The sequence below is a fragment of the Pituophis catenifer genome, unplaced genomic scaffold (assembly GCF_029215685.1).
Source record: "Pituophis catenifer annectens isolate HBS135680 unplaced genomic scaffold, rPitCat1.0.hap2 SCAF_2, whole genome shotgun sequence".
Classification (NCBI taxonomy): domain Eukaryota; kingdom Metazoa; phylum Chordata; class Lepidosauria; order Squamata; family Colubridae; genus Pituophis; species Pituophis catenifer.
The window spans coordinates 100,062,498-100,078,362 of record NW_027256882.1 but is presented as its reverse complement, the minus strand read 5'-3'; the positions used below and the strand labels follow the sequence as shown (position 1 = coordinate 100,078,362).

At 37.4% G+C, this 15,865-nt stretch overlaps 1 protein-coding gene across 3 annotated transcripts in view; it reads right to left on the bottom strand.

The window, feature by feature from the left end:
* Positions 1-15,865, bottom strand: part of KLHL3 (kelch like family member 3) — a 51,853-nt gene that overhangs the window by 16,039 nt on the left and 19,949 nt on the right. For all 3 annotated transcript variants that reach the window (XM_070937279.1, XM_070937280.1, XM_070937281.1), the window contains 6 exons: positions 14,409-14,571; positions 8,872-8,981; positions 6,862-6,978; positions 3,898-4,047; positions 2,889-3,006; positions 400-597 (listed from right to left, as the gene is read on the bottom strand). In XM_070937279.1, the coding sequence (XP_070793380.1) occupies positions 400-597; positions 2,889-3,006; positions 3,898-4,047; positions 6,862-6,978; positions 8,872-8,981; positions 14,409-14,571 (856 nt within the window). The remainder of the gene's footprint in view (positions 1-399; positions 598-2,888; positions 3,007-3,897; positions 4,048-6,861; positions 6,979-8,871; positions 8,982-14,408; positions 14,572-15,865) is intronic.

Here is a 15,865-nt window from a genome sequence, read left to right as displayed (position 1 = left end):
CACCCCTGAGAATAACACCCCAGTTCTTATTATTGATCTATGCTTAACAGGGCATTCTAAAACCACTCCCTAACAGGGAAGAGAAGTTCAATGAAGGGTTTTTGTAGAATCTGATTAACTACCCATTATGGTGGCAATTGGAAGCAATGAATTTTCTTAAGTAAACATTTAGTTTTTCTTCCCATGGTTCAAGCCAAAATTAACCACCCTTAAAAATTAGGCTTCAGCTCCATCCATTTTCCTGAGAGATCATTATTAAAATGAATGAGAACGTCACAAAGTAGGTACAGAATGCCAAAGTTTGTATTTATGAACAGAGGAACTTACTCCAGAAGAAAGTCTTAAGAATAAAGAGTTGAATATTCTCCCATTGGGGCTGGCTTTTGTGCATCAGCTTACCAGTACTTCCATCAAATCCACCAACAGCGTACAGGAGCTCATTGAGCACAGCAGCTCCTAAAGTGCTTCGCCTTTCTTGCATGCTAGCTATAGATGTCCACTGATCTTTCACTGCATCATACACATCGACTGTCCGAACTCGCAAAGAGCCATTGAAACCTCCCACCGCATAGACTTTGCCTGTCATGAATACCACCCCTGTTAAAAATAAATGAAGAGAGCGCAAAGCTTTAAGCAAATCAATCTTTGCCTACCACAAAATTCCTATTCCAACTTCTTACATGCAAGTATAGGAATCATTAAAAAACTAATAATAAAAGAGAGTGTCTGTTCATCTAACAGCTTCTGATTGCATGATTCACCATGTTAACCTTTTCTATTATCAATTTCTGGCAGCTTTTAGCATTGACATGATCTATATTCAATAGGTGTAATCCACCAGTCAAAAGATACCTTTGATAACAACCAGTATGAGTTATTTCAAATATTATACAAATATAAATCTGGACTAGGCTCCAAGTAGTCTCAACAACCACCTGTAATTTCTGATGAACTTTCCTTGAATGATGTATAAGTAATATGCAATTGCATATTCAATGGTTACACTCAACAAGATTTTAGCACAGTGTATTAAATAGCTTTTAGCAGCTGCTATAATGTATTTAGAGAACTTATTAGCAAAGGCTAATTCAATTCTAATTATTATTGTTCATTACAGTGGTTCCCAAAATTGGGGGGGGGGGGGGCAGCAGGCAAGTTTGAAAAGCATATCCTCACCAAATAGATGATCATCCAGGACTAGTCCAAAAAGCAGCAGCATGTGTAATCTGGAGTTTACCGCTAGGGTATGTGGATATGTTCACATAACACGACCGTTAATGAACTGCACTGGTTCCCAGAGGCAATTCAAAGTGCTGATTTTCTCCTTTAATGCTCTGCATGGCTCAGGGGAAGGTTACTTGTAAGACTCCCTGTTTCCCCTGGTTTCTGTCTGTCCCATCAGACCTGGCAGGGTCAGTGTCCCTTCTATGAAGCAATGTCATCCAGTGGGACCCAAATGGCTTTGCCTATTCTGTCACAGCACTCATCCTATGGAACCGCCTTCCACCAAAGTCTGAGTGGTCCTGAAGATCTGGCTTTCCTTCAGGCACTGAGGCCAGGATGTTAGTGAAGCCTGGTATGTGTATTTTGTTGTGTTCTGTGCTATAAGGTTATTTGTAATTAGGTAATTATGTTAAGGAGCCCTGGTGGCACAGTGGCAAGAATGCAGTATTGCAAGAAAACTCTGCTCACAGCCTGGAGTTTGATTCTGACGGGACCCAAGGTTGACTCAGCCTTCCATCCTTCCAAGGTTGGTAAAATGAGGACCCGGATTGTTGGGGGCAATATCCTGACACTGTAAATCACTCCAAGAGCACTGTAAAAGCACTATGGGGCGGTATATGTCTAACTGCTATTGCTTTGTAGTGTTTCACATAAATGTGTGATTTATGAACTTGTTTTGTTACTTGTCCAGAGTTATTTGGTTAAAGTGAATAGTCACATACATTCTTTAAATAAATAGATAAAGCACTACTAGTTTTATTTTTTAAGAATGGTATGGAACCTCTGGGCCTGGCTTTGCAACTTGACTTTTTGTAAAATGAAACTGGTAAAAGGTGGCTGTGATAAGAAGCCTGGACTCCATAAGCAGCTTTTTCAGCCAACTCCCAGAGATAACAGGGAAACTTATTGACTCAGGGGCTAGCTGAAAAAAAAACCCTCCTGAAATCCAAGCAAGATTTTCAGCCATGGAGGATTTTCAGTTCCGGAACAGAGACGTTTCTCTCCACTCTGGGGCTGACTGAAAAACCTCAGGAATTAAGAAACTAAATGTCAAGATAGTTGTGTTCAACAGAGAACACGAAGTCAAAAATAAAACACTACAGTAAGTAAATGAATCTGTGTACCTCGCATGCTGATTATGGGGAAATAAATAAAGACATTTTAAGATGTGTAAATGCTAGTGGTAAAGGTGTAGGTAGTATGCAGATTGTTGATAAAAGCAATCTACAAGATTGCTGTCTACAAGTGCAAATAGTTTTATTATAAAGAAACAATAGCTAGACGTGTCATGAACGACATAGAAGTTGAATGCACTGAGAATTGCTTATTTAAGAAGTCTGTGTGTAAAACGGATAGAATGAATCAATGAATCAATATTGATTGAAGGCAGACTAAGTATAAAAAATGAGTCACCACAAAAAATGAAGCAAGTGGTTCAGTTGTAAGAAAGAATGAACGAGCCCTGTTTGTCTTGTTGTCATGTGTCCAATTCCTTTTCTTACAAAATTTACCATTTTTCTGTACTTTGCGTAATATTGCTTACTCAGAAAGGCAGTAAGGTGATGGATATATTTCGTAATTACTTACAGGTGGCAGAATATATAAATAATAGAACAAATAGTATTTAAATAGTGATTGAGGACATTATAAAGAACAAAACGTACCTGCTCTGCATCTCCGAGAAGGAAGTTCAGCAATCTGATCCCATCGCTCCTCCTCAAAGTCGTAACACTCTACACTTCGAATGGCTTTTGGTGCCTGCCCACCCACCACAATCATTATCTTGGTGAGAAAGAAAAAGTAATTATTGTTTTAAAAAAATCCCATAGAATCACAGCCTTTTCAATAGAAATACACCTTTAGAAAAAGAATTCTTAAACTGTGTTATCTCCCAAAATAGCTGAGTGCATTAAACGGAGTAAAAGAAAATTGCTCCAGAAAAAAAATGTTTTATAATAGAAGCATGGCAATTTGACATATGCAAAATATTAAAATTAAAAGTACGGCCAGAAAGTTGCTGCTGTTATCTTTGGATGAGGCCTCTGCACTTTGGCTTAATAAACTATATTGCTTTGGAAAAGGCCAGTAATTTAGAATCTAAAACACAGGTTTTTGTTAACAGCCTGGAAACATATGACAATTCTATGAATGCCTGGCAATGGTGATTAATATCAGAAGATAGTAGTACAGGAATTTAGAATGTGAAAGAAGACAGAATGAAATCAAGTTAATAAAAACAGTATTTTCACATTTTAAATCTATGCTTAATATTTGTTTGCATTCTTATGTAAGTCACTTGTTGAGATAGGTACTATGGAAATCAAATAAATAAATAATATATCTAACAAAGAAGTTCAAAAATTCACATTTGCCCAAAACTAAACTGTTCCTCTACAAGCTGGCTAATCTGAATTGATATTCATGGTCATCCAATTACATGCCAACATTTAACATCTATAGGAAGACTAGATGTAATCTTCTCCTTTGTGCTTTCTTTGCACTGTACCTATCCTATAACAGGGTAAATATATTCTAAATTATATCAATACTAAATAGAAAAAACATTTGGGTAGAAAAAGTGTTAATTACTGGAATACAATGCCAACATATTTTTATGCTTGGGCTGGAATTACTGTCGGTGTTGAATTTTTTCAACAAGGAAACATTATTTACCTTTGGCAAACTGACTGGAGTCCTTGGCTTGGTTCTAGGATTTTTTATCAGCTGTCTCTGATCCAGAGGAAGCAAGTGATATTTCATGGCTTCAATGAGGAAGTCTTTACATGTATTATTATTCTTGATTAAAGCTTCTTCTTCAACTGTCTAAATGTCAAAACAGGTTAGCGCAATGGCTTCATTTCACTAATGAAAATAGACTAGACTAGACTAGACTAGACTAGAATAGACTAGACTAGACTAGAATAGAATAGAATAGAATAGAATAGAATAGAATAGAATAGAATAGAATAGAATAGAATAGAATAGAATAGAATAGAATAGAATAGAATAGAATAGAATAGAATAGAATAGAATTTTTTGTTGGCCAAGTGTGATTGGACACACAAGGAATTTGTCTTGGTGCATATGCTCTGAGTGTACATAAAAGAAAAGATATGTTCGTCAAGAATCATAAGGTATAACACTTAATGATAGTCATAAGCAATCAGGAAACAATATCAATATAAATAGTAAGGATACAAGTGACAAAATTACAGTTATACAGTCATAAGTGGAAGGAGATGGGTGGTGGGAACGATGAGAAAATTAATAGTAGTGCAGAGTTAGTAAATAGTTTGACAGCGTTGAAGGATAATGATAATGGGTAATGAACATTAGCATCTCTGGGTTAGGTAGTGAACATTACAAAAATATGTGCCAAAAGAAGTTTGCTGGATTTGTTCTGAAGAATTTAGATGTAACAGTATGAAGCTATAGGGCATTCTGCCTATTCAACATCTAGTTCATTAAGTGATTCCCATTTGTCATTCCTTGCAATGTTACTTCTATTTTCAAGTTAGCACTGATGCATATTCTGTGCATGAAATTGTGCAACAATCTTATCTCATTAACTGTTTGCCAACCTCAGCAACTTTTAAGATGTGTGGACTTCAACTCCCAGCATGGGGAATTCTGGAAGTTGACGTCCAAACATCTTAAAAGTTGCTTAGGGCAACACTGAAATAGGATACACAAGAGATTTTGGACAAGAGAAGAAAAAAAAAGGCATGGAAAGCCAAATTGTGCACAGTAGGAAAGAACTGAATTACCTTCAAAATCCTAAAACTACCTAAATAAACTGTGCGATGACTATTTATGAAATTGTAAGCTGCAGCCAGATAGCAGGCACAAGGCAGAGGATTTTTTTTTTTTTTTTACATTCGAACTTTCTCAGACAGTGTCTCTTTAGGAAGATCTAAAAGTTTAATTTGTAGTTCATGATCTTAATTTTTTTTAACAGCGTTTGCTTAATGATTCAAATTTTGGGAAAAGATTAAGTTGCTCTTTATTAACATTGAAATCTGCATTATCTTATTCTATACATTCTCTTGGAAAATTTTTTCTCTGAAAAGCAACTAACAGCAGCAAGAACAATAGCAACGTACTGTACATTCATACATATATACATGAGGTATGTGAGCCACTCAAAAACAGTACACTACTGGAGCCCGAACCTACAGCAAGGTTCCCCAACTTAGTCTTATTGAACAGGAAGTTTCCACCCAAACAAAGTAGATATGAAAATTCTAAGGCATAAAAGGTTTTGAGAAGCCCAACGGCAACAGGTATAGCTCTTAAAGGAGGGACACGGCAACCAGGCAGTGCCCATTACTACTCAGGCTACTACATTTATTTGTTTGTATCCTGCCTTTATTATTTTTACAAATGCCTCAAGACAGCGGACATATCTAACACATCTTTCTCCTCCTATTTTCCCCACAACCATCAGCCAGTCAGGTAAGCTGGGCCGAGAGTGTGTGACTGGCCCAAAGTCACCCAGCTGCCTTTCATGATTAAGGTAGGACTAGAATTCACCATCTCCCGCTTTCTAGTCTGGTGCATCTAAATGAGGGCTGTCAAACTCCAAGGGCGTGGGCTGAATGTGTCACGCGCTGGCCATGCCCACACCCTGTTTAGCAAAGGAGAAAAAAAGTCCCAATACATCACGTGAGTTTGACACCCCTGATCTAAATCAAAGTATGGTAATCCAAATATGAAATGACAAGAGTCCTCAAAATATCTCAATCCACAAATACTACAATTGGTTCACAGGATGAAATTATGTCATGGTCTCCACCTGCTCTTCAAGAAAGAGCCATGAATCCAAGAGGACCCCCAGATTATGGGTGAGTTTTGAACAGGAACACAACCCTAAGGTAAAGGTAAAGGTTCCCCTCACACATATGTGTAGTCGTTCCCGATTCTAGGGGGCGATGCTCATCTGTTTCAAAGCTGAAGAGCCAGCGCTGTCCGAAGACGTCTCTGTGATCATGTGGCCGACATGACTAAATGCCAAAGGCACACAGAACGCTGTTGCCTTCCCACCAAAGGTGGTCCCTATTTTTCTACTTGCATTTTTTACATGCTTTCGAACTGCTAGGTTGGCAGAAGCTGGGACAAGTAACGGGAGCTCACCCTGTTACGCAGCACTAGGGATTCAAACCGCTGAACTGCCAATCTTTCAATCAACAACTCAGCGTCTTAACCACTGAACCACTGTAAACACAACCCTATTCAATGCTAAAATTCTAAATCCACAGCTACTTCAGCTTGCTAGAACTGAATCTTGATAGCCTCTTCAGCCAGAGGTAGAGATGTAGAAATAATTATCATCAAGCATATGGCTACAGCGTCACCCTAAATAATCTCTCAGTAATTACACCAGTAAAAAAAGTCTATACGTGAAGTTGGTTTTAAAAATTCAAAATTCCTGTATCGTTAGAATACCAAACGGCAGCCTTTCTTGCACCATTTATTGTAGATAAATGCAATCCCTGTTCTATCCAACTGAGCCTTCATGTGAAAAAAGCATTGGAAGGCTGCAAAGATTATGATTCCTAAGGGAGATAGATGAATGGATGTCAAGTCATAAAGAGCTTGTATTATTTTTAATTGTGCAAAGTTCTGATGACTACTAACCTGCACAAGGTAGTCTCTGGGCAAGAGAGGAAGACGAACATGCTCCATCAGCTTTGCCATGTGTTCCAAGCGAGATTCTTTGTCATAATTAATCCACGAAATGACAGCTTCAAAGACCTGCAAACAGCAAAACTTGTTTTGTCTAAAAGGGACCTAATTTGTCATTACGGAACCCAAATTTGCAAGCAACGATTTCATAAATTATGTAACAGTTAAGTCTGCAGAAACAACTTAAAACACTTTTTAAAAGGCAGAGGATAGTGACATAATAAGATTTATAAATGCAGAAAAAAAGATGATCATGTGCAGGATGAAAACACAGTCGTTTAAATAAGCCATACCTTGCACACTTTTGGACTTCAAATTGTGTAGCACACTTCCAATCCAGAGACATCTCAATTTGTTTACAGGTTGTGCAATAAGTATACATTATAACTGTTAGCATTCTGAATCTAATTTAAAACCTCAAGGGCAATACAAGTAGTCCTTGACTTACAGCAGGTATTTGTTTAAAGACAGTATGAAGTTACAACAATATCGAAAAAGTGACCGGTGACCATTTTATCACACTTAGGGCTATTGCAGCATCCCCGTGGCCACGCAACCAAAATTTGAACACTTGGCAACTGGCTCATATGTATGATGACCGCAGTTTTCCAGCATTATGTGATCACCTTTTGCGACCTTCTGACAAAGTCAATGGGGAAGCCAGATTCACTTAACAACCATGTTACTAACTTAACAACTGCAGTGATTCACTTAACAACTGTGGCAAGAAACATGGGACAAACTCACTTAACTGTCTTGCTTAGCAATGGAAATTTTGGGCTGAATTGTGATCATAAGTAATATGTAGTCATATTTTGATTTCATCACTAGAATAAAAATGTGTTTGAACGTTGTACTTAATTTGCCTGTTTTGAGTCTTTTGCATGACTATAGTGTTCTAAAAGACAATAGGAAAGAGGATACTAGAGTATGTGACAGCAGGCAACACAAAAAGAGCATGGAAAAATCACGGAGTTCTATGAAATGAACAAAGATGTACATCAACCATTGGAAATTCTACTTTTTAGTTTAGAATAGATTATGAGAGTTACGGAAAAAAAATCAAATAGTCTAGTTCACAAATGTAGTCACATATCTATAACAATTGTACATCTCAAATCTTGGTTTGTGTTGAAATCATCCATCACCAGCAACTGCAAATTTCTTTCAATACGGGAGTTGTACCTGATTAAGGAACTTCCAGGCTGGAGACCTAAATATCATCTGACAGCATCAGAAAGAATGTTAATGAAAAAAGGAGCTTCATTTAATGAATATGCAGTAGGAAGAAGTCGCCAGTGAGATGTCCAGATTAAAGGTGCTGATGGCTCTTGTGCACATTCGTATGCTTGTGTTGCTTAAAAAAATGAATCCTTCAGCCAGTGTAAATTAGAGATGGGACATTAAATTGCAAGTGACACTAATTGCATTCCATCCAGCTTGTTATACTTTCTACAAAAGGTTAATCAAATACTCATTTAGCAATGTTTTAAATTGTGAGCCTTGATCTGTATGCCTTCTTATTTTTTCAGCTTCATTAGTGGCCATTTTGGTATATCCCTTTCCGGATCATAGAAGTCTTCTGCCTTTAGGCACACTGATTTTTTTTTTATTTTTTTTTAAGTTAGAGAATTTCAAAGCCTGCTGGAGTTTATTCCAATGTTTCTTAGTTCTGGACAGCACCATTTGCAGATGCTTTTGAACACAATTGTGCCAATCTTTAAAACCTTAATTAGCTTGGGATCCAAATACCTAAAAAAGCATCATTCCCTATTTATGGCAGTATATCTGTGCCTTGAGAACTTCAGGGGAGGCTCTTCTCAAAGAAGAGCATTTATTTCATAGCCATGTGACAGCTAGCAAAAGCTGCCATTTCTCTGAATGCTCAGATATTTCTTTTTCTCCTCTGTCTATGCAGTCAAGCTCTATTTCCATATTACAGAAGACACAAATCAAGAATACCTTTTCCTCTGATGACACTGTGAGCTTGTCACTTGATATCAAGCTGCAAACCTGGTCCAAGCTTAGGCTAAGAAATTCTTCACCAAGCATCACTTCAGGAAAATGCTGCTCTGTTCCAAAGAATTGGAAATTAAGAAAAGGAAGATCATAATGAAAATCCAAGCTTTCATTCAACATGAAGGACTAGCAACAATAGCTTGAACAACAATGGGATTACAGCGTATGAAGAAAAAAACCCAGACTGACTGGTGTTCAAAGATGACACCAATAAAGAAAATGAGCTCCACTGTCACATCAGGAAATGTATAACCTACTGCTATGAGTGTGTGAAACTCTGAATTTCATACTGTAGAAGAGCCACAGCTTAGAACAGGGGTCCCCAACCTCTGGTCTGTGGACCTGCACTGCAGAAACCAACTGTGCAAACAAGCAAAGCCCCGTCCATGGGATGCAGGCAGCACATGAAACCACGTCCCCTCAGTCCATGGCAAAACCTCCACGGAACTGGTCCCTCGTGCCCAAAAGGTTGGGATCCGCTGGCTTACAGCATACTTGACATGCAAGGAGTTTCAGATTCAGTCATGTGCAGAAAACAAGAAACAACATTTAACTGAAACCTTGCAGGAGCATCTATCAACCAACGTACAATCTGTTACATTGACTGTAGGTAATATAACTGTAGTTCAACAGATCTGGGAAGTGCTTGGCTGGAAAAAGCTTGTAAAAACTGTAATTGTAAAGACTGTTTACATAGCGGTATATAAAATAATAACTCTACATTGATAGAATAATGTTTTCTGAGGGTAGGCCCAAGAAAGACAACTTCTGGTACTAGTGTGGAAAACTGCACAAAGAAACTGAATTTCTCTTTAGACATAATAGATTGGAATCTAGCTTGTTTTCAAGATAATGTCTGCAATACAGATATTACCTTCAGCTCTTTTCATTTACAATATCAGTTCTGAATATTTCTTTAAAGTGGCTCTGTAAAATACTTCTGTTCACCAGCAGGTGGCTCTTGAGAACATAAATCTCAACACAACTTATTATAATTATAATGAACTATCACAGGTTATTCAATATCTTATTACAGAAACAATTTTTAAAATGAGAATGTAATGTTCTGAAGAAATATTTAAAATTGTATGAAGCCAAACATTTACACTCTAGTGGTAACTAGACTGTAGACCATAGAGCACACTAAACCAAAATCAAACAAATCACAATGATAACACAAGTTATCAGCTTTAGGTATTTCTCAAAGAGGGTATTCAGTGAGCTCATAGGTTGCTTTCTGCTGCTTTAAACTGCAAAATATTTCACTGTACACAGTTAATGTATAGCCAAAAGAATCTTGAATGCATTTCTGGGATATTTTCATTAACATTTCATAGGGGGATGTTAAAGTAATATATTCCTCATGAAGGGCAACAAAACCTCAAGAGCTTGCAATTAAACCAGATTTAAATTAAACGTTGTTCAGTGCTGGTCTGGTTAAAGATTAAATGGTTTTTAAAATCAAGCATTTAAAGGTAATTATTTGTCCCAGATATAAGAAAGCAAGCAAAGCTCTGAACGCCCTACATTCAAATTCAGAAACGTGGACAAGAGAGCAACAGGCTTCATTAAGCCACTGATTTTGATGGAGTTGGCTGAAATGGCAAAATTGACTACTTTGATTAAAGAAAAGGATATAAGTACTTTTGTTTCCACATGGAGACCATTTCTGAACTTAGTGCTTGATGTGGAAAAGAATGTAACTTTGATTTTGGGTTTTACCGAGTAGATTGATAGATCTTTACAGAAATGGCTTGTTCATATTATTATGAAAAAGCAAAAAGTTGTGATTTGATGTTAGTGCCTTATTTTACTGTAACAGAGAAAGTCGGAAGCCAATGCTTCTTTTTCTTTATTTTTTCTTATCTATCCTCACTTTTCTTCCCCCTTTCTCCTCCCCCCCTCCCGTTTTTCTATTTACTTTTGTATTTTGTATTTTACAGTATTTTATAACTCAATAAAAATGTTAAACTTAGCCGCTGATTTTCAAGGCAGGTCGGTTGTAACAAACATCTTTGTTGGCAACGATAACCCATAATTTCCCCGGAATCTTTTATAGGTGGTCCTCAACTTACAACCATTCGTTTAGCAAAGTTACAAAAGCTTCTTACAACCAGTTCTCACTCTTAAGAACCGATACACCGTCCCCACAATCAGATGATCAAAATTCAAGCACTTGGCAACCGGCATGCAGCATCCCAAGATGATGAGATCACCGTCTGCAACCTTCCCAACCAGTTTCCAACAAACAAAGTCAACTGGGAAATTTGGATTTGCTTAAAAAGCCACATGGTTCACTTAACTTGCTGCAAGTTAACGAATCTAAACACTGTACCTTTCTTTCATAAAACTGCTGCCCTAGCCCCATAATCATATTGAACTGATCTTGGTTATATCTTTCCCAGTGTCAAATTAGCCGAGGTTTGATGAAAAGTTGTAAGCATGCACTAAGTACAGTATCACCAAAGATATATTATGAATTGGTGCATTGGCTGAACTGCTTATCAATAGGGATTCTGTTCTCACTTCATTACATCAGTAACAAGACCTTACAAAAATGTATTTTATGCATGTGAAAAAGGTCGCCTGCGCTTAAGTAAAGAAACAAAATACAAGATCAATATTGCAGATATGTAAAAACCTTTAGATCTGGTTTGTTTAGTGACCATGTCAATACAAAAGTGCAGATAACAAATTGTGCTAACTCCTGTACGAGCTATTTCATTTTCAATTCTTCCTTTCCTAATGCATCCAAGCCTGGAATTTGCCTTTTGTTTTCTACACATATCACAGAATGCACCGATGTTTGTCTAGGCCAGGGGTCAGCAACCTGCGGCTCTGGAGCCACATGCGGCTCTTTGGGCCCTCTGCTGTGGCTCCGTCGGGTGATCCCACCACTGCCTGGCCCCGCCCCTCGCCCTCCCCTCCCAGTCACTCCTCGCCTGGCCTGAGAAGGTAACGGTGACAGGGGATGGAGAAGTGGTCAGGGCAGAGACAGATACAGAGAGAGGGGGAGAGAGAGAGACATAAGAGAGATATAGAGAGAGGGGGAGGGGGGAAGGGGAGAGAGATATATGTCAAAAGGGTTTTGTGGTTCCCGGTGTTTTTTAACAACTGGTTCTCTGCCCTAATGATCGGCTGGGTAGATGTGGCTGGCGAGGTGTCATGTGACTGGTGGAAGTGAGTGACATCAAGTTGGCCATGCCCAGCCAGGTTTTGTGGCTCCCGGTGTTTTCTTTTCTGTGGGAAATGGGTCCAAATGGCTCTTTGAGTGCTTAAGATTGCAGACCCCTGGCCTAGATCAATCTGTCATGTTTCAAAGTCCTCCTTTTTAGTCAGTCTTCAAGAGATGCTGAAAAGACGTGTACCTGGATTTGCAAATTAATTTGATTCAAACTGAAAATTTCTTATTTACCAGCCAAGTCCGCTTTATTTGGACAAAGAGAACAGAAACAGAACTGCAGCTATATAGAATCATCCTATGATGTACTACTGTTATCATCATCAAAAAAGAAGATTGTGTCATTGATATGGACACCTCTTCCATTCCTTTAAGGAAAGCTTCAGGTAAGGCACTACATGTAAGTACAATTATGATGAAAGCTACAGTGTGTCTAGGGAATACAATTTTGTAAGGTCTTGTTACTGATATAATGAAGTCAGAACAAGAATTCCTATTGATAAGCAGTCAACCAATGCACCAATTCATAATATATCTGAAATCTTTGGAGAAAAACAGAATTTGCTTCAGTGTAAAGCATTTTATGCAGATCTGCTTGAAGTATTTGACTTTAGGGCCTATACAGTAAATAAAAATAGTGGGAGGATGCTTTAAGATTCACTACTGTATTCTTCACTATTTGACTCATAACTTTCTATAATTGTTTATTCTTTTGAGAGCATGTAACAGTATTGTGTGGTTCAAGTACTCCCCATATCAGAAACCTGCCAATTGGAAACTGAACAAGACTACCTTCTTACAACTTCTTTCAAATACTGTATGCTCACTTCCAGCAAATGGAGTACAAAGACTTTAATATTATAGCTGCAGAAAAATACTATCTTTTACTCCTATTACGGGCCAGTGGCAAGCTACCAGTTGGCTTCAAGTGTTGTAAGGTCAACTAAAAGGCACCCTAGTGGGGCAAAAACTACTTCCCTTTCCTATTCTCACACTATCTTCTCAATTCCGAAATATCTGAGACAAATTTGCAGCAGAAAAAGAAGAGTATATTTTCACTAAAAACTTGTCCTTCAACCTGACTTTATATTTTCCTAATACTCCTTCTATTCAGCTCCTTCTACTCAAACAATCACTTACACATGATAAAAACCTCTTCTTTGTAACTCCTTCAATATTTGCTTATTCATTATATAAGCTCTCTCTACTTACATCTGTTCTTTGTTACTTCTCTTTTTTTAGATATTGTACACTTTTCTTCTTCCAAGTGGTTCTAATCGTATATTAGAACCTAGTTATAAACTTGCTTCCTTCCATAGCTCTCTTAACCTTCTCTGGTTTTTAGACCATTTCCAAAAAAACACATCATGGTGTTTCTTTCCTATGCTAACTTGACTCCACCACCTTCCTATTCAAAAGATAAAATGTTCCTTGACTTTTAAACTCAGTGGTACTCTTGTACTGAAAGGTATGTCCAAGAGAGCAAAGATATGAGCCCAAGTAGAACCTCAATATTCTACCTAACTTCCCCCATATCCTTTTCTAGTTAATGCTATATTAACTTAAGAGTTGGCTAAGGAGCAGACAATTACTACTAGGAAGGATAAGGCTGATTGTTGTTTCAGTATATCTTAAATACGTAATTGTAATTTTACTCAACATTGCTGCTTCGAAACATTGGTATAATATCTTTTGTAAAAGATTCTGTAAAATTGCCTGCTTGTAAGTTGAAAGCATTTTGTAATTCTCATGTCTGTTCGGAACATCTAGCCTGAAAAGTTGTATTTAAAATACCAGATGTAGATTTAGATAATATCTTAACGGCAACTTTCTCTAATGTTTGTCCCTCCAGACATTTCAGCATGCTGGCTAAGGAATTTGGAGAGCTGAAGTCCAACTTCTGAAAGGCGTCTAGGTTGAGGTGGCTGTTCTGGGTTAAGAGTATGAAACATACTGACCTCCAAACTACAATTTTGATATACTTCCTCCAACATGATCATTATTCAAGAATTATGAAAATTCATTCTGAAATATGTAAGAGATGCCATGTTGCCTTTCTCTACTTGAGGGATTTAGATCATGTGTACATTCAGTTGAATTTTACCAGTAAGAATTAGCATTTTATATATGTTAAAAGTCCTCTTATGATGCAAGAGAATCACCTACAAGCTTACGCAGCAAATTAGTTCTCTCCCCCTTTGTTGTTTTGATTTAGGTTTGAAGGATGTGTACTAATATCCATGACATCAATATTTTCATATTTTAAAGCCAGGAACATCTTGAGGGCTGTTACAATCACCTGCATAGGCATTGGCCTGTTGCAATAATTCTGTGCAGGTGTGCACATCTGCAAAGGCGCGAATTCCAAGGCAATTTGTGGGGTGGAGCTGAGACTGAAGAAAGTCACAACAGTTCTGTCGAACATCCATTAGCTGTAACAAGCTGGCAGCTGGCAGTAAAACCTGAAATTTGAAAAAGAAAAGGTAACAAAGAATTAGCAACTGAAGTCCCATATGTTGGTTCCTCCAAAAAAACAACAATATTGAAGCACGATTTTTAAAAGTATTAAAGACTAACCATAATATGACACACCTGAGCCAGAAAAGAATCATATTTCTCTACTTCTTTAACATATTTCAGCCAAACAGAACAATAAAACTGCAATATACCCTGGGGTGCATTCATTCTCTTATTCCAGCAAGAATAATCCAACCCAGCTGGATCACACGGGAATATTACAAATCAGTAACTATTTTAGAGAGCACTAACCCCAACAGGCATCAATAAAATTAAACTATCAGTCTCTAGGCCTCAATACACTTTGATTCTTAGAATAGATTAGAAAAAAGAAACTAAATAATAATTGGTTAAGAGAAACTAATAATAATTGGGTTTCTTCAGCTAACATCAGTTTTTCAAGGTTTTAATATTCTCCTCAAACAATGAAGGACAAAATGTAAATATAATTAACAGCACGCTTCCCAGGAAGAGGCTCATCCACATCCATGTTGCATTTCAATGGTTAAATTATTGGGATATAATAGAACAAGAGCCAGCACTTTCAAAATTTGCAAACTGGACTGCCAAGACTCTATGCTTTGAAAACCCCTTCACAGATCTCCTCAAACTGAGAGGAAAGATTTAAAGATGTTTCATCTCTTGTTCATCGTCTTCCACGTAACTGGCAATCCTAAAATGCGAGTTCCTGACTCTCTGGTGAATAATGACTCTGAGAAGATGGAGACAGTTACAGCTCAATACAGACTTTCCCTGCCAATTCAAGGAAGAGATGGAGACAGCTTCTTATCATGCTCCTATCCATACTTCCTATTTTATAATGCCTAGAGAGGGTTTCAAAATGATTTCAACTAGAATATAACACTGGGTGGTGGAATATACTAAACCAGATAATATGAACTGAACACCAACCTTTGGGCGTCCATAATCACACTGGAGTGGACTGTAAATTTCAAATCTTTAGTTCTCAACTTTCATCATCTTCATTAAACGCTACCTGAACTGAAATCTTAAACACCAAACTAGACAAAGCTATTATATTTTCATTGTCCTGTCAAATGTAATGCTCCAAAAGTACATTCTGTATTTTTAATATCTTTGGGGATACTCAATTTCAAAAGACAATACCAACTGTATGTGTACATTCATGCACACATTATAATAAATAAAATGATAATGATTCATTCTAAATTTCAACCTAAAATGTATTCTGTACTTTGCTATTTTTTTTTCTGCCCA